We start from the raw sequence: 18,975 nt of genomic DNA on the forward strand, positions 1-18,975 counted from the left end.
CCGACAGGGAGAGGCACCCACTTCGTGCTGAGGAAGGAGGGCTCGATCCCCTGAGACGGCGTCTGCCACAGCGGGAAAGCGGAGCAGGAGGGCTGTCTGGGGTTGTGCCCAGGACTGGGCGCAGGCCCTGAGGGCCACCACAAGGAACAGACTAGGGGCTCTACCTCAGGCTCTAGCTGCGTGTCTTCCCAGAGAATTCATGAAGTGTGTTCTGTCCGTATGCTCATTGTTCAGACAAGGAAAAAGACACCAAGATGAAGTATCTTCTTTGAAGTCACACAGCTGGTGAAGAGCAGATCTGGGCACTGAAACCATTTTCCCTTTCATAAGGAGGTCCTGTCACTTAGAGGGAAGTTCACAGGCCCTGGGGCCATGTGGCCTGGGTCTGAGTCTTCTCTCAGGCCCTCCATACCAGCTCAGTGAGTTGGGTAAAGTTACCTAACCTCTCTGGGCCTCATTTGTCTCACCTGGAAAATAGAGATTATAATACCCAGTGCACAGAATAGGCTAATATTATAATGTTTGGCATGTGCCTTTTGCCTTGCACGTGTTCACATGGTAGGTACAGGAAACAGTCGTCATCGAAGTCTCAGGAGTGACAGCATAATTACTACATTTGACTTGAAGATGAGATAATGTGGATTTATCCAAAACAATAGCAGCTCCCTCGAGTCACTGTTGTAGGTTTAAGCTCCTTGATGTGACGCAGAATTGGCAAACTGAAGTAATAATCTGTGTTACTGGTTGGCCATAAAAACAAGAACAGGGAATTTAGTGGGGAAAAAACTACTACTAACCTTTGGGTTGTGAAACAGGGAACTTCCAGGAACAACCTTTGAAGATGTACATAGTTTTTGTTCTTAAAAAACACTTGGAACTACATGTTTTATAAAAGGAGACCAAGGGGTTGTACAGTATGAAATCAAGTCTTTTCCTTACCGTAGCTGTCAGTTATAAAAAAGAAGGAACAGCAAGTGAATGAATGCATGAAATGAAATTTAAATGAATTAGCAGATAAATCTAAGGTTTGAGGTCTTCATAGACTACTTACATAGAGACCCCTAAGAAATAATGATTTGAATCAGGCAGACACTTTCTGTATTTCTTCCCAATAGAAATGTGTTTCATCTCACAGCGAGATCCAGTAGTGTCTTTATGAGCAGAGTTATAACTTTGAAGAAGTCCAGCTTCAGAGAATTAAGTTAGAGTGAGGAGCATTCAGATTCTAGACCGCCCTATGGGAGCAGAAAAGTACGGAACACTGGCATTTGCAGTTATGCCGTGGTCCTCATGGAAGCACTGGTCCCTTGGCAACTGCTAGCCCAGCGCCTCCTCACTCACACCCAGCTAGGCCAGCAGCTGCACACAGGACTGAACTGGGAGCTCAGGATGTGCTGGGACAGGCTCAGCAGGAAGCAGCAACCCTAGAGGCGGTACTGTCATCTTTGCGGTTTACGCCAGCTGCCCTGCACAGGCACACAGACAGGCTAGCCCCTGGGGCTCCACAAAAGGGAGACTAGAAGACTTGGTGGGATGGTGTCCTGCCCTAGTGACCGCCTCAGGGGCTACAGTGCCTCTGAACCCCTGAAGGTCTGGAAACAAGCTGCCTGAGGTACCCAAAGGTGCTAGCTCAGGCCACCCTGGAGCATGACAAAGGTCAAGTTCCGCTGGGCAGGCCATCGGTAAATGGGGTTCTGCGTCTGACCACCTGACCATGAGCAGTTCTTCATACTTCGGTTTTCTATTACCCCTAATCACAACTGCTGCGAACAAACTTACTCTTCAAAGTATTTTGATGGCATCAACACTTTATATTAGGCATTTGGTCAGGCTATAATAATTATAGTCCAGAAGTTCTTACTAATAAAAGCTCAATCTTTACTTTGCTAAAAATAAATAAATGAGTTAAAAATTAAGCTATAGGTAGGATTGCATTGGGGTATGATGAAGAAAATTGCAAAAAAAAAAAAGTGAAAAGTGTGTTTAATGAAATATTTTTTTAAAAAATACAATTCTATTTTAGGTAGATACACTCAAGTCCATTTTAGAATGTTAGAATATAAAACAGTGGTTATAAAGCATGGCTACATATTTACACTATGTATTTAGGTGCTAATAAATCCCAAGATAGGTGTCGACTACTGTGATCTATTTTAAACATACCTTTTCCCAATAATCTAGTTAACACAACTAAATTTCCCTCCATTGAAGATTGCTAATCAAAAGCAAACATTTGTTCCTATCTAAATCAGCATAAGTTTCAATCAAGTAGCTTCCAAATTAATTGTGGATGCCTATAATCTGTTCATTGGTGGTTGCTATCTTACTTTGCTCACACAAAAACTCACAGACCTGACCAGTTCAAGTGTAGAGTAGATGATACTAAAGACCATGCTGACTCAAAATACTTTATGAATTAGAATCATTTATGGAAACTGTTATAGAGCACTTTGCTAACAGCCCCCCCCCCAAAAAAAACCAAATAAACAAATAAATATGACTTCTGACCTCTTGAGAACTTAAATAAGCTTTCTTCGTCCCTTCAGACCTCAAGACAACTGTGATTTGGTCCACGGGATCACAGTGGAGAAAAACTGAAGTAATATAGAACAGAGAGTCCAGTTGTTATTGTTAATTTATAAGGTGCATGGTAGGTGTTGAAAACACCTGCATCCTTCCATTGTTGACCCTCACTTGCTGGGCCACTAGGCATTTGAGCCCAGAGCTTGGTCTCCTGACCTTATTCAGGCCTCCACTCAGCCACCTCTGCAGAGGGTCTTCCTCCCACAGGCAGTGCCATGAGGACTCACCATGCCCCTGCCCGTTTTCCACATCACTACCGCTGTCTCCAAAGCATCTTCCTCATCTATTTGTTTATTAGAACAAAAGCAGGGAAGTTGTCTGTCCTACTCACCCTTGTAGCCCCAGTATCTTAAAGAGTTCCCTGGAGCATAGTAGGTGCTCAGTAAATATTTGTTGAACAAATGTACAAGAGGAGTTTGAGGTGACATCTATTCCTAAAGGAAGCAATTTTGAGGTCTGAAATACTGTCTAAATTGACCACTTGACCAATTAACTTTCCGTGACTGGTCTTCAGTGAGATCGGGCTTCTGTGGGCTGATAATATGTCTCGAATGTCTGCAAGGTGCCAGACAGTAAGAACAACCAGCACTTAATCCTGGCTACAGCCCTGGCGACAGATATTATTTAAATCCCAGATTATTTTATGAAAGTGATACGTCAGCAATTCATCTCATCCATTTCTGACAGAACTTTGAGGCTGCAAAGTATGTTTTTTTTTTAATAGAATAGTTTTAGCAGACTAAAATTTTTCCTCTGTGCTTAAAGCTGGCCCAGCTGTTGTTTTCCATATCTTTTCTCCACCAGCTAATCTTTGCCAGAGAGTGGTATAATATGGAAAATGCATTTGTGTCTTCGGGAGCCGTGGGTCCTGCTCTCTGGCAGTCACCACTTTCTCGGTCACATTCGGTGTGTCTGTTGCCTTCCTCTAGGATGACAGGTGTTGTCTTAGGGTATCAGGAGGTCCCTTCAGATCACTTCTCACCTGCTTGGAGTTTCAGGATCAGTTAGCTGGAAGAAGGTGGTTTTTCTCTTGTCCCGTGGTATGATTCACTTTCCCTCCAGCGATGAATGATTTCTCCCCAGCCCTGTTGCCCAAAAGTTGTTTCTTTCCTGTTTGTCCTCAGAGAGCCTGAGGAGAGAGCCGTGAACTTGCTCTTCCTTTGTCTTATCCGCCACTCACGGGCCCTCGCTGTTGTGTGTGTTTGCAGTGGGGAGCCGCCAGAAGGGCGAGCACGCCGTGAGGGTGGCCGGCAAAGAGAGATGCGTCTACTTCTTCTGGCAAGGCCGGCAGTCGACCGTCAGCGAGAAGGGCACATCGGCTCTGATGACAGTGGAGCTGGACGAAGAAAGGGGAGCCCAGGTAGGTCCTGCAGAGTGCTGCACCGGAAAGGAGAGAGATATCCTCTCAGGAAACCCCAGCGTGTATCCTGGTCCCCAAAGGACCCGGTTCTAATGAACAGAGACAACTCACTCACTGGACTTTTAGTCCTGGTGACGCTTCTCCAGACTTCGGGCTGCGCCTCACTTTTCTCCCCGTCCCACCCCTCCACCACTCAGCCAGGAAGGCCCACCTGTTGTAACATGATCTTCAACAACATGTTTTATCTGCAAATAACAAACCCACAAAACAAGGACAGAGAGCCAGTGGGTGTTTTTTAAAAGTTTCCACTCAACTAATCATCAAGGAATTGCAAATAAAACAAAGAGGTGCTCTTTTCCACTTTTAAACTTGGTGGGGGTTTGGATAAAGACTGGACGCCCGGCTGGCAAGGGCTCCGTGGGATGAGGGCCCTTGCGTGCTGCCGATGGAAGTGTAACTTGAAACAGCCATCCTGAAAAACAGCTTTGGCTCAAGAACCTTAAAATGCTCATAAACTTTGATCAGTTATTCCACTTACCCAAATATACCCTAAGGAAATATCAGAGATTAATGTAAAAATCTGTATTTCCAACATCTGCATTCCTCAGAGCAGCCCCCGAGTGATTTTTTCCAGAACAGGCCAGATCACGTTCCCCCCCTTGCTGTCCCCACACTTGGCCTACAATCTCAGCAGCCTCCCCGCGCTCCCCCGGCACGGCACAGTCAGCCCAGCACAGCTCCCCAGCCTTCCCTGTTCTTGCACAGGCCCCCGGCTGCTCCAGGCTTCTTGCTCTTCCTCAGACACACCGCTTTGCACCGTTCCCACTGTGTGAAGCACTCCCCTGGGTCTGTGTGAAACTCTTACCCCGAATGATTCTGGTTTATTTTCCAATGCGTTATTTTTTTTTCATAGCATTTCCCACGAAGTAAAACTAAAACTACATGGTCATTTTGTTTACTTATTTATTACCTGTCTTCCCTCACAAACATGAAGGAGACCTTGCCTGTCCTGCTCTTCATCACCGTAACAGCCCCAGAGCCAGTGTAATAATGGGCAGATACTACTAACCACAACCAATGTTTTGCAAACATTGCTTTTAGTGTTCAGGTTGTCTGTGCCTCAGATTCCATCCTTCAGTACCAGTAATCGAGAGCTGACCCTGGGGTTTTTGGGTATGGAACACGACACCATGTGCAGCTCTTTTTACTATCTTGGATGAATAGTTAACAATAGCAGGAGGGAAGAGAACAGAGGAATTTTCTCGGGAAACAGAGCAACACTCCTTAGACTTCCTGTCCTCTTGACTAAGACCCAGTCCTCTTCTACTATGGACTGTATTTCCCAATAGCTGTTAGTGACCATAGCATTTTCACTTATGCCTGATAGTGAGTCATTTCAATGTCTTTTTTTGTTTGTTTGTTTTCTCTTTTCTATGTGTGTGTGTGTGTGTGCGTGTGTGTGTGAGGGCCATGAATGAATGCCCTCAAAATCATCTTTAGAGTGTTGAGTCTTAATCTCTCTAGTCGAAGCATTTCATTTTTTGTCACTCCAACAGATGGAATATCACTTCATGCATATAAAACACTGCCGCAAAATGGCACTTAATTATGCAAAATGGGCCCTGAGATTGATAAACTAACTCATGGTGAGAAATGTGCTCCCCGACTTCCAGCCTCAATAAACAATTAATTTCCTCTTGAAGGGAAAATGTCTTGCCGAAGTGAGAGTGAGTTGACTCACCCGGAACGTTATGCTGGAGCAGCTAACACCTGATGGAAGAGAGCGCGTCAGCCACTAGGGCCGCCCACGGTTGGTGGGCACAGGCTCTGTGATTAGCCTCTGGGAAAGTCTACAAAAGAGGCAGTTCTTCCCCCCCAGACTTACTCAGTGATTAGTCATTCTCATTGCTCAGAGGTATACTTTGTTAAAAATGTGTTTAAATCAATCAAGTTACATCTGTACCAGGAAATACCATTTAAATATCAAAATCCACGTTTTAAAAAAATGTTCGATAACAAACTTCAAGTGAAAAAAATCAGTGTAGAAAGCAACACAAAACAATCATCCTTTTTTTTTTAAAGAAATATACCTGAAAAATACTTTGAAAGGAGAGCTATATGCTTGAATTTTAATATTATCTTTAGATAATAGTACTGTCTCTGGCTCTTGCTTGTGTTTCTTGACATGTTTTCAGGTTTTCTGCAAGAGGGGCTATAGTTTGTATGCCTGTGGAAAACCAGTGCAGGTTACTTATGTTAATGTGTTTACCTTGGAAGGTCCAGGTCCTCCAGGGCAAGGAACCCCCCTGTTTCCTGCAGTGTTTCCAGGGGGGGATGGTGGTACACTCCGGCAGACGGGAAGAGGAGGAAGAAAATGCGCAAAGTGAGTCACTTTTACTGGTAGAGTTAGATTTTTTGTTCCGCTCGTGGAAGGTATTTTTATAGGCGTGGGGGCTATTAAGTCTCTCTTCATATGGCTGTGGCTTTCCCACTGAAAGCCTTCTAATGCCTGACTCATAAAGCAGCTTTTTGGGGATCTCATAATCCCCTCTCCTGTGGAACGGGCCCGGGATCCAGCATTGCATGCTGGAGGCTGGAAGATTACTTCACCTTAAACGGAATCCTCACAGCGACTCTGTCTCTTTTTAGGAGGGTTGGCGGGGGGGGGGGGGGGGGGGGAACTCCAGTGGATCTTCTATTATAAATTCTGAAATTTTTATTGGCCAGAACCAAAAACAAAAAGACCTTAGCTTTAGAGGTCTTTAAAATATGCCTGTTCTATGACTTACCTAGGCATTTATAAATTTGTGAAAATGATTTCTCTGCTTCATGGACCGGGCACCCTGGCTCCTAACTCCGAAAGGATTTGTGTTCAGGCGGGCAGCGAGATGGCCGCGGGGCTCAGGCTCCGCCTCCCCTTCAGGGTGAGGAAGGGTGTGTGCGGCTGACTGCTGAGCAGGGATCCCAGGGCCGGTCTCCCCTCTTCCGCGGAGCGCACCTCCTAACCCTGTGCCGCTGGTGCCCCCTGCAGGCGAGTGGAGGCTGTACTGTGTGCGAGGAGAAGTGCCCATGGAAGGAAATTTGCTGGAAGTGGCCTGCCACTGTAGCAGTTTGAGGTCCAGGACGTCCATGGTTGTCCTCAACGTAAACAAAGCCCTCATTTACCTGTGGCACGGATGCAAAGCCCAAGCCCACACGAAGGAGGTTGGAAGGACTGCAGCAAATAAAATCAAAGAACAGTGAGTGTTGCGGGTGTGAGGGCTTCTTCTGGAAGAGCTGCCTGTAGGGGGTGAGGGCTAAGGCCAGAGGGTGCCCAGGGTTCCGAGTGGACGCCCGGGTGTGCTGACAGTGACTTCACCAAGGCTACTTATGACCATTGTCGGGGCCTCTGACGTTCCAGGTAGACCTGACACATCTCAGCCAAAACTCCAGCTTGAGGGCTTCTCCCGCTCATAAAAAGCAGAGTGAAGAGCAAGGGAAGGGACCCCAACAAGTACTTTAATTTTTGCATAGATGTGACTCAGCTGTTGAATTATGAGCCTAACGTCCTTTGTTACTTAAACAGCAAATTTCAAATACCTTCTAGAAGTTCAGAGTTTTAATGTTGTCAGAACAGTAGAATGTTAAAAAGAATTTAGCTAATAAAGACCGCACAATTTAAGATGTCCCTTCTTTAGATAAGGACCGCGTTTTTGCGTTCTCGAAGGCAGCCCCCTGACAGTGAGTTATTGGCTCGCTGGGGCAGTTCTCAGACACAGCGCAGCGGGGTGGGGTTTTGTTCCCGTCCCAGCAGGCACCGCCATGGGCCACGTCCACAGAGAAAACGCACCGGGCTGCAGCGCAAAGTGGGGCCCTCGGGAGCGGGCCGCACCAGCTGCTCACCTGCCTACAGTCAGGCTGCAGCCGGGCCCCGCTTCCTAGCAGCTTGTGCCACACGAGCACTGCCGGCAGCCAAAGAAATCCCAGGGCCCTGGTCATTTAGGAGGAGCCCAGCATTTCCTCAGCAAGAACTGGGAGGACCTTGGTAACATCTGTACAGTCAAAATGAGGAGTTTCCCAGGGCCACCATGCACCACCAAAGGGCAGTTCGGTGAAATCCATTCTCTGGGTATCAAGACAGTGCCTTGCGGGCCTGCTTTCCCTGTGACTGCTCCAAACCCGACCGCCACACGGAGAGAGCAGACAGGAGAAGGAAGGCAAGTGACCCTTCAACACGCAGGCAGCTGGGAAGCCAGATCTTCCATCACAAACACTGTCCCGAGGGGAGGCAGTGGGGAGGGATGATAAATGATGTTCCCTGAGACATCCGAAGACATTCACGGCCCATCGGATTTGTTACTTGGACCCCTGAGAAAAAAACAAAACGACAAAGCATTCATTCGTTCATTCAACAGAAATTCTTGAGCACCTCGTTGGTGCCACGCACAGATTTGGGGACTAGGGGCTTGCCAGTGAGTTTATGTTCCAGCAGGAGAGGACCAGGAATAGTAAATATGAACATTGTATATAGAAATGTATATCATGGCCATTACATATTATAAGTATTGTACATTGCTCTCTAAGGGCAAAGGCAACACCTGCCCCACAGAGCATGTTGTTATTCATTAGCAGGAATTGTTTTAGTTAAAAAGTAGAAGAGAGATGGTGAAGTCACCTGCAGATTCAGCCTTGAATAATTGTGTGCTGTCAGCACTTCCAAAGCCTAACAAGAAGGACTGGTGCCCACGCAGGTGCCCCCTGGAAGCAGGACTGCATAGCAGCAGCAAAGTGACCATACACGAGTGTGACGAAGGCTCCGAGCCCCTGGGGTTCTGGGACGCGCTGGGAAGGAGAGACAGGAAAGCCTACGACTGCATGCTCCAGGGTAAGTCCACATTCCATAGCCTCTGCTCACTCATTCATTCGAGGCAAATTTGTTGAGCCCCTACTATGTACAACACACAATGAATTAAACCTAGGCTAGGTCCTCTTGGGCCTACGACCCAATAAGGCTACATAATATGTATGACTAATTATAATGCCAAGTAAAAAATTTATAGGTTGTGAAAGAGGTGCAGGTGAAGGAGGTTGAGAGTTAAAAAGAAAAAAATTACTTCCATGAGGAAAAATCACACCCAGGTCCACAGAGACAAGGCAGAGACAGGGAGCAATTTACATGGATGTAGGGATGATCTGAGAGAAGGGAGGAAGAGAAGAAGATTCCAGGACACCAGATGAGCAACAGCACAGTGCAAGCCTAATGCGGAACAGGATGTTTTCAGTGTGGCCAGCTTCCTGGATGCAGGCAAGGAGTGGAGTTTCCCTTAGAGAGTGTATCAGTTTGTATTTAAATGCACAACATACGAAATGTATAAAGATCAACTTAAAGGCATAACAGAAAAAGAAAAGCTAACAATTATTAAGCAGTTAGGATGATTCAGGCACTAAGCATGTGAAAGACATTAACTCATTAAATTCTTGCAATCCAGCAAACACTCAACCACTTCTACTGCTGATGAATCGGTTGGACAACAATGAATTTACATATAATCCCTGAATTATACCACCTCTCAATTTTTATAAATTGTTATATATGATGGAGACTGTTTAAAAATACAGAGGGGTTAAAAAAGAAAATACATCACTTATAATCATACCTCTCATAGATAAGCAGAACTGACATTTCTCTATGTCATATATATATTTTTTTAAATAAAATTTGGATAGCATTATACATATTGTTTTGTAACCTGGTTTTTTCTTTTAATTTGTTATGCACAACTTCCCAAGTTGTTACTATTTAGACTTTAATGGCTGTAGGGTATTCCATGAATATTCTATAATACATGACAGTACCTATTTAATCTGGCTCTAATAGTTGAAGGCATGAGTTGTTTCCTTTTTTTGGCAACTGTATAATGATACAGGTGTGAATAATCTTTAAAGTAATGATCTGCATCCATTCCTAGTTAATGTAAATCCCTAGATATGGAACTGCTGTGTTCAACTAATAAAAATCTTATAATTAATATCCGAGTCACCACGTGTGTTATCAGAATGTTGGCACAAGGCTCATCCTTGCCAGCAGAATACGAAGGTGTGCGTTTCCCAGCACAGTTACGGACTCAGTGCATCACCTTTCCCACCTTTGCCAACATTGCTGGGGGGAAATACTATCTAAGCACTGTTCTCAATGAATGTCTTAAAATTACGAGTACTATTAAATGCTTTCTTCATTAATTTTTTAGGCATTTGAATTTCTACTTTGATGGATGTTTTATTGGTGCTTTTTTGCACATTTTTTATTGAGATATTTAACTTTGCACTATATTCCTTGGTGTACCAGGGATAGTAGCAAGTTTCCTTATTTCCCATTTTTTCACTTACCTTGTCATTTTCTTTGTTGGCGTGGCAATTTTTTGCCATGTAATTTTTATTTTTATGTTGTCAATATGTAAAGCTCTTCTCCTTTGGTTACTTCTTTTGCAATTACAATTAAAGAGGACTTCCCTGCCTCCAAGTTCAGATAAACGCTACCTAATTTCATACTAATTCTTTATTTCTTGTTTTGCATGAACTTTCCAGTCCCTCTGAAATGTACTTTGGTGCATATTTTGTCTTTAGCTTTGTTCTCTTTTCTTTCCAAGATCCTGGAAATTTTAACTTCACACCCCGCCTGTTCATCCTCAGCAGTTCCTCTGGGGATTTCTCAGCCACAGAATTCATGTACCCTGCCCGGGACCCCTCTGTGGTCAATTCCATGCCCTTCCTGCAGGAGGACCTGTACAGCGCGCCACAGCCAGGTACGGCCCCAGAGGACGGCAGTCGCGCTGAGCAGCGGAAGATACACCTTCCAAAAAGCCTTTTTGTTTCCCCCTTGCATTTATTAGGCAGTTTTTATTTGTCAAGTACACTGACAATTTCTTTTTATATTAGCTCATTTAACCTCCCCACCTACCCCAAAGAAAAGTGGCATCGACCACACATTATAAGAAACTGAGGCTCAGTGACTTACATCCCTGAACGCATCTGTTAGGAATAAGCTGAGCGCAGCAGCGTCGGGCCTGGTGTGTCTGTTGCTGCCCTGGCCTTCCCTCGGTCTCCTTGCTTTGTGGTCCACAGTTGTCTGCCCTGGTCCTGTTCTATTTTCATTCAAGACAGGAGAAGTGGGTAGAGAAAAGGGCAGTGATGGCCACGTCTCTCACTTTCATCAAATAAAGCAAAAGCTTTCCCTGAAGCCCCCAGCAGACTTCTGCCTGCATCCCTTTGGCCAGAGCTCTGTCACGTGGCCACCCCAGCTGCAAGGAGCCTGGGAAAGCAAGTGGCCAAGGAGCAGGATGTTTGGAGTATCTGCTGACTTAGGCAAAGGACAGTATCCACCGTACGAAGGCTGCAGAGCAGAGCCATGGCCTCGCCCGGGTCTTCTAATCCCAAGGTCAGGTCTGTTTCCACTCGGCCAGCGCCTGAAGAGAGAACCTTTGTGCTCTCATTCTGGTTGGGACTGTCCTGGTCCCAGGAGACTGGGTTGTGTATATAGACCCTCCTGCCCGCCCTGTAGACCAGGTAAGGTGTGCCACCCTTCTCCCACAACAAGAGCCTGGAGCCACAACCAGAACCTCGCCTGCCACTGGCAGCCCAGGTCACCACCTTAAAAGTGTGATGGGTACACGGGTCATACTGTGGGGTATGTTAGCAAGTATCTTAACAGGGAAGCTGCTTCCCACCCTCTTCACCCTATGGCTCAGGATGGGTTATTAGCCTCCACTTGGCTTTTTAAGTGTATGGTTTTTACAGAATGCTGAAACGTATGCTACTCGGGGCAAGCTGAGCTAAAGCCAGAGCCCCTTTACCACGTGCAGTTAGAGTAGGCTGATGGCTGGATGAAGAGAAAAGATAAGGAACATGGATTTGGGAGCCCATTCCTCTCGAAAAGAGCCATGAACTTTACATCACCGGTGAAGCAGTCATACATGGGCTTGAATGTCAGAGAGGTATAGGGTGGGCAAACAGGAAGTACTCTCTCCAGTGTTCCATAGATCCTTTAGAGATAAGTGGGACCGTCACCCCGTGAGTGGCATGTGCATTACCCCTGCACTCTCGGCACCCCGTGGATGCCTGCGGCTGAGGAGGGGCCAGGGGAGGGAGAGCTGGAGGAGAGACGAGGAGAGGGAAGGAAAGAGGCCCATGTCATCAGCCACCTCTCTCTGCCTAGAGGTCTTTCCTGATTTAGTGTTCGAAGGACCCTCCCTTTGCCCCTGAATTTAGCTGCCAAGGGCACTGCCCCTGACAAAGGCAGCCGGAGGAAAGGCATCCGTTAGATCTGGGGAAACATGCCTGGAAGCACCCATGAAGAGGCTTGATTGTCTGGTCTGTCCTCACCCTCACAGCACTCTTCCTGGTTGACAATCACCATGAGGTGTACCTCTGGCAAGGCTGGTGGCCCATCGAGAACAAGATCACCGGTTCTGCCCGCATTCGCTGGGCCTCCGACCGAAAGAGCGCCATGGAGACCGTGCTCCAATACTGCCGGGGTGAGGCATCTGCAGGGAGCGGGCCGGGGCAAAGGGCAAGCCCCGAACCCCCGGGTACTGTGGGTACAGTGACAAGCAGCATCCGTTCAGAAGCTAGTGCCAGCGGCTCTCTGCAGACTTGGTCAGAGCCGCAGCCCAGGCCTCCCTTCTGCGTGCCGGCCAGCCTTGGTACAGCCAGCGGACAGTGGCGAAACCAACTTTCTTCTCTTCAACTTTTGAGGCTTATTAATTTTCAATTAGTATATTCTCCGCTGCCAGCATGAATGAGATTTCACTTTTCTTTTTTATATTATAAAGCCATTTAACTTGTTACCCTGGAGGTTAAAGGCTGTACAGCTGACCCTTGAACAAGGTTGAAGCTGCCTGAGTCCAGTTACACACAGATTTTTTTCAGTGTATATATACAGTCAGCCATCCGTATCCATGGTTTTCATATTCAGGGATTCAGCCAACTGCGGATCAACAATTATTTTCAGTCTGCAAGTGGGAGTCCGCAGATGTGGAGGGCCAACTGTATGCATTGTTCTACACCATTCTATATATGGGGCTTGAGCATCCACGGGTGTTGGTATCTGTGGGGGGTGGTCCTGGAACCAATACCCTGTGGATGCCAAGGGATGACTAAGTTTAGGGGGAGTCAAAAGTTATATGTGGATTTTTGACTGCATAGGGTGTTGGTGCCCCTAAACCCCCGTATTGTGGAGGGTCACCTAATGCAGAATAAATATTGCAGAATGCCCTGGACTAGTTAAAACCCTTCTGTACTCAGGACTAATCGTGCTGTGGGGCACGCTAGCCTCCACCCGCACACTGTCCACACACAGCCTCACACTCACACTGTCCACGCGCAGCCTCACACTGTCGGGGAGAAGAAGGCTCCCCCACAGGCAGGAAAGCCAATGGCAACCTTGTTACCAGTCATTATTATTATTTTTAATGTGATATCGAAAAAGAGAGATCTATAGTCAATTCATTGTTTTTTTCCCCTATACTGTCCACCTAAAATTTGTGGACTTCTACATAAACTCAAGATGCCAATAATTCATTTATCTGAATTGTTATGGTTGTGTTGATTAGCTTAGTGTCACTAAGTGTATAGTGGATTCTGTTCTTGAAAATCTCTTTAGTAATAAAATAACTTATTAAACTTCCCACCAAAAGTTTAAGCTACAGTGGCTTATAAAATGCTGCATTAGCTGTTCAGTTCTCTTTGAACTTAGCACGGCATTAGGAACATTCCTACAGGCAAGTGCAGAAGGAAGGACGTGTCCTCCCATGCAAGGCCCAAGACACATTTTGTTACATTCAGACAGTTTACAGTCAGGTGGATCACAGGCAGTTTTATGCAAAGTCATATACATAAAATGAACCTTGTATAAACATCATCCATACGTTGTTATGAACTATTCATAACTTCTATTTTATGCATGAAGTCAAGATCCAAGCAGAGAGGAAAGGTTTCAAGGGGAACCAGAGAAAGAGAGGGTCTCCGGGCCCACCCTGGGTCTGCTGACACTTGCATTCTTTGTGACCACAGGAAAAAATATCAAGAAGCCACCGCCCAAATCTTACCTGATCCACGCGGGTCTGGAGCCCCTGACGTTCACTAATATGTTCCCCAGCTGGGAGCACAGAGAGGACATTGCTGAGATCACGGAAATGGTGAGCACAGCGCCTTCCCTGTGAAGGGGGATCCCCGCCTTTTGGGTCGCAGATGGGCTTTACCTTAGGGCATTGCATTTTCAAAGTAAGAACATGTCTTCTCATTTACCACATGTTAACAAGTCTATGTGGAATTAGCTTAGGAAGAGGAAAAGTCCAAAGAGAAATCAATTGAAGTATTTTGGTAATTTTCTACATATAGTACTCAGGTCAAAAAACTAAAAAGCTAAGGTGAATTTAATTACTTTGAAAATACCCATAAATAAAAACTGGTGCCTCTTCAGTCTCAAGGTCCACACAAGGCACAACAAAGTCCTCATGCTTCAGACATTGGCTTCTGTTAAAGGAGACAGACAACTCTGTGATGAATTAACGTGCACAGATAACTAAGTAAATGAATGTATTAGGAGTCACTCCCAATAAGGTACTGCTCACTAACTCATTCATATTCTTTTATGAGACCACCTGGTATTACCACATGAGGCATTTATCACTATTGCCAAAAAAAAAAAATTATGAACCAGAACGTTATCATTTCCTACTGCACAGAAAAAAAGGAAGCTTCCTACAATATAGAATTTCTTAATTTATGAGTTTTTAACGTGGCTGGGAACAGCAGTTCCAAGAATGTTTTTGGTTTGGAGGGTAATAGTACTATAGGTCTGTTCGTTTTGATTTTCTTACTGAGTAGGAGAGCTGCTTTTCAGGGAGAGGGGGGAGAGGGCACGAGTGCATTTTATAGGAAGTCTGAATAAGTTTAAACAAGAAAAGCTCACGGCTGCTTCACAGCAGAGGGAGCCTGTTTCCTAGTGCAGGCACCACTGCCCGTCCCACCCACTCTGTGGCCGAGCGGGCTTCACCTGCACAGGGAGGGCCCAGGCAGCCTGCTACCCAGCACGGTCAGTGGGCGTGCCCTGTTCCCAATAAATGCGTGATCCATGGGACTGCATAGCTCCAGGGAATGGGAGCACCGTCGCTGCAGTCTAAGTTCAAGGCCATAAATCACGGCCATTCTCCTGTATTCATTCTCGCTCACTGGGGCTGGCGATGGGCCATGCAATGTCTCGTGCAGGCCCGCAGGCTTTCGGCCAGTGAGCAGTTGGCTTCCCATGTCAGCAAGTTGTAATAATAAGGAACATTCACTGAGGGCTCACTCTGTGCCAGGCACTGCTCCAAGCACTTTACATTAATTTTCACAACAGCCCATTAGGAACCAACATATTATTATCCCCATTTTACCGGTGAAGGAGCTGAGGCACAAAACAGGAAGCAGCTTGCCCCAGGTCTGAGGCTCAGGCTAGTTCTGAAACCCACCTCTCCACCCTTAGTCTATACTGGACCCCGCTGCGCTGCTGGCCATTCGCCCCGCCCCCCCCTCCCCCCCGCACCCGCCTGGAAGGCAGCCAATCTGGGATTCAGTTTACCAGGGGAAGGCAATTTACCTGAATAACCTGTTCAGATTAAAAGCACACAGTGATTTTTTTAAAAAATTATTGATTCAACTCTGGCATAGTCTACATGCATTTTTAAGTATTTTTAAATATTGTTAAACAAACATCATTATTTGGATGCTTCTGGTGTTTAAACATCAAATTTAATGATCTTATGTTCTAATTCCCGCCTAGGCTAGTCCCTAACCTCTTCTTCTGAGGCAGCCCTGGGACAGGGTGTGTTGAGCACTTGGGCAGGGTGAGAGGGCACCTAAAGCCAGGGCGGGAGCTGGGGGACTCTGAGGAATTCCCTTCCACTTTAGAGCCCTGTTTCCCCCCGAGGGAGTCCCCAGGCTGGGGTGCAGATCGGACAGGGTTGTGTACTTGCAGGCACGTGATAGAGCGTGTTCAGGTGTGGGACACATTTCTCTCTGTCCCCTCCTCTTCTCTAGGATACGGAAGTTTCGAATCAGATCACTCTTGTGGAAGACGTGTTAGCCAAGCTCTGTAAAACCATTTACCCACTGGCTGATCTCCTAGCCAGGCCACTGCCCGAGGGAGTTGATCCTCTAAAGCTTGAGATTTATCTCACCGATGAAGACTTCGAGGTAAGTGTTTCTTCAGGTGGTATAGCCATTAAACTGCATGCTGGGCTGATACGAGAGTCCTCTTACTCAGCCACCTGGCATTTCTCCTGATTCTTGCAGTTTGCACTAGACATGACAAGAGAGGAATACAATGCACTGCCCGCCTGGAAGCAAGTGAACCTGAAGAAAGCAAAAGGTCTTTTCTGAACGGAGAGATGCTGGTGGAACCTCTGTTGTCACTTTCAATACCATTGGACCAGGAAAGTGGATATTTTTTGGACTGGTGTTTTTAAAAATATTTTTTAATCAGAGTTTCCAAAACCTGAATTTATTAGCTCTCCTGCTTGTCCTGGAGTTGTGTATTTTGTAAATGTTTAAGAGAACTCTTCGGGAACTCTTTCCACGATTCAGCAGGTAATGTTAATAAAAACCCCGTAGGCGCACCTCAGCGGCCGCCCCCCCGCGGCCGCCGCAGCACTGCCCTCCTGTTCCAGCTACGCGTTGCCTATTTTTTTTTAAGCAGTTCTCTTTATAAAGTGTTATTTTGATAGTTGGTGGATTCTAAAATATATATATTTATATAAACACCATATAAATCAAATATGTATTTAACAAAGCAGTATGTATTCATTCACTTTTCAGATTTTGGGGGGGTGTCAAAATATTATTAAAAGGTAGATGGCGTTGCTTCTGTGGAATTAGCTCTGCCACCGATACGTATATTCACCATGTTCAGAAATGTCTTCTTCAGCATTAGGTCTTACTTGTTCTGAGTGCTGCTTCCGGTGCTAAAAGGAACAGAAAATGTGCACTTCCTGGCATGGAATCTGTACGAATTCACCTTTCTACCTTAATGTCTCCCCAAAATGTATAGTGCCTTGTTTTTATGTACAGTTTATATACATAAAAGTTTGCCCTGCATTTTTTTGATGATGGTTTGGAACATTATCTACAATTTTACTCTAAAATAGTAGAAATAAAAAAACATCTCAATTTCTAATACCTGTTGTAAACATTAAACATGTCATCTTGTGATCTAGGACTCCAAAATAAAAGCTTCGGAATAAACACAGCAATTAATTGATTCGTTCACATTGAATTCCAAGCGTGTGCCTTTCTGAAAAAATTTTTTTTTGCAAATGTTAATCTAGTGCCAGTATTTCATCATTAAATAGTATCTGCCTCTTTTAATTTAGTTTAAGGCAAGATTTTGTACAAGTCATAAGACTGCATAGACAGATTTGACCCATAAAATTAGTTCTAAATTCTATGTTAAAGACATATTTTTGCAAGTCATCGTTTAACAGAATATCTTTACCTTAAAACTGTATCTACATCTACCATCCAAACTAATCTACATCTCAAAATCAGGATCTTGGTGCCTTTTTATTAATATTGAATATATAAGGTATTTAGAAAAGTTAAAATGAGTCAGAAAACTCTTCACAGGCTCGTGTGTTGTTTCCATCCCAAGTCCATTGTTTGAACCAATTTTATAGACCTACTTTAAGTTGCTACTGTCCCCCCACTTTGTTTTAATTTTAAAATATTGAATAACATTTGCCTAAAACATTGTCACATACTTGTGTACCTGCACCGTGGGACTGCAACCCCCGCCTGGTCCCACCACTTTATGACTATGTGACATTGGGCAGTCACTGAAGTTTTCTACCTACGTTTTCTTTCTTTTTTTTTTTTAAGAGTCAATTGCACCTCTCCTGCCCACACCACAGGACTGATTCTTGGTGAGGATGAAGTGGAATCTCCTTCAATATTGTCAGGTCCTAGGTACCAGCTGATGTTGATATTTTTGTTGTTGTCGCTGGCATAGGGAAGATGAGAGCTGCAGTTAATGAAGTCGCACACCTAGAAATTATAGAATAAACCAAAATAAGTGGAACCTTCCAAAGAAATAAATGTAGAAGGAAAGGGAGAGAGAGAAGCTCAGAATATACTTCCCATGGGTAGTGAGCAATGAGAAACGGAGAAGGACCCCCAGAGCCAGTAGGGCCACCGGTGGGCTGTTCGAAAGAGAGGCAGGGCTGCCTGTGTCAGTTCTAAGAGGTCACCTGGATCCCTTTATGCACAGAAAGTGACTGGGTTGCTGTAAGAGCTTCCAGTGAAGAGCCTGCCATAGATGATAGGTAAGTGTCATCTGCAATATTAAACTTTGTCATAGGAAGTACGTGTAAAAAAACAACATGTAGATTTCAGTACAATCTGCAGTTTCAGGTGTCCACTGCGAGTCTTAGGATGTGTTCCCCTTGGATGAGGGGCACTTTTGTACATGGAATTTCCTGGAAAGACTAATTCATTCAGACAGAAAGCACCTCATTGGTGGCTGGAGATGGAAATGGGAGTGAAGGCTGACTGCAAATAACAAGAGGGAACTTTTGAGGGAGATGGAAATTTTTCTAAAACTGGATTGTGGCGATGGTTGCACAACTCAGTAACAGTCCTGAAACTTACTGAGCTGTGCACTTACATAGGCATATTTTATGGCATGTATGTGATGCCTCAAGAAAGCCATTTTAAAAAATAGTAACAGATATATTTGAAAAATGTCAACATTAGCATGAAAAGGATATATAAATTAGGAATTGAAAATCATAGATAATGCCACCGTTAAAGAAATAACTATCCAGGACACTTGTTAAGACAGGAAGGCTGACTTTATTCAGAGCCACCACTATAGGTGTGGGAGCCCCTGCACTGAGGCTGGCCCTAGGGGAGCGAGATTGGGCTCAACGCGGGACAGACAAGGAAAAGTGAGAATCTATAGCCAGGGAACAGAGGAGGTGGTGATCGGTGGCTGGAAAATTAGTAAGAGGAAGCACGAAGAC

At 45.2% G+C, this 18,975-nt stretch overlaps 1 protein-coding gene across 16 annotated transcripts in view; it reads left to right on the forward strand.

The window, feature by feature from the left end:
• SVIL (supervillin) overlaps positions 1–17,200 on the forward strand; it is a 215,740-nt gene extending 198,540 nt beyond the window's left edge. For all 16 annotated transcript variants that reach the window (XM_054592170.1, XM_054592180.1, XM_054592174.1 and 13 more), the window contains 9 exons: positions 3,792–3,943; positions 6,221–6,326; positions 6,975–7,182; positions 8,674–8,807; positions 10,570–10,725; positions 12,310–12,453; positions 13,991–14,115; positions 15,998–16,153; positions 16,253–17,200. In XM_054592170.1, the coding sequence (XP_054448145.1) occupies positions 3,792–3,943; positions 6,221–6,326; positions 6,975–7,182; positions 8,674–8,807; positions 10,570–10,725; positions 12,310–12,453; positions 13,991–14,115; positions 15,998–16,153; positions 16,253–16,339 (1,268 nt within the window). In that variant the 3' untranslated portion in view covers positions 16,340–17,200. The remainder of the gene's footprint in view (positions 1–3,791; positions 3,944–6,220; positions 6,327–6,974; positions 7,183–8,673; positions 8,808–10,569; positions 10,726–12,309; positions 12,454–13,990; positions 14,116–15,997; positions 16,154–16,252) is intronic.
• The last annotated feature ends 1,775 nt before the right edge of the window (positions 17,201–18,975 follow it).

This window comes from Pteronotus mesoamericanus, unplaced genomic scaffold (genome assembly GCF_021234165.1).
Source record: "Pteronotus mesoamericanus isolate MK-2021 breed Mesoamerican mustached bat unplaced genomic scaffold, CSHL_Meso_final contig_130, whole genome shotgun sequence".
Lineage (NCBI taxonomy): Eukaryota > Metazoa > Chordata > Mammalia > Chiroptera > Mormoopidae > Pteronotus > Pteronotus mesoamericanus.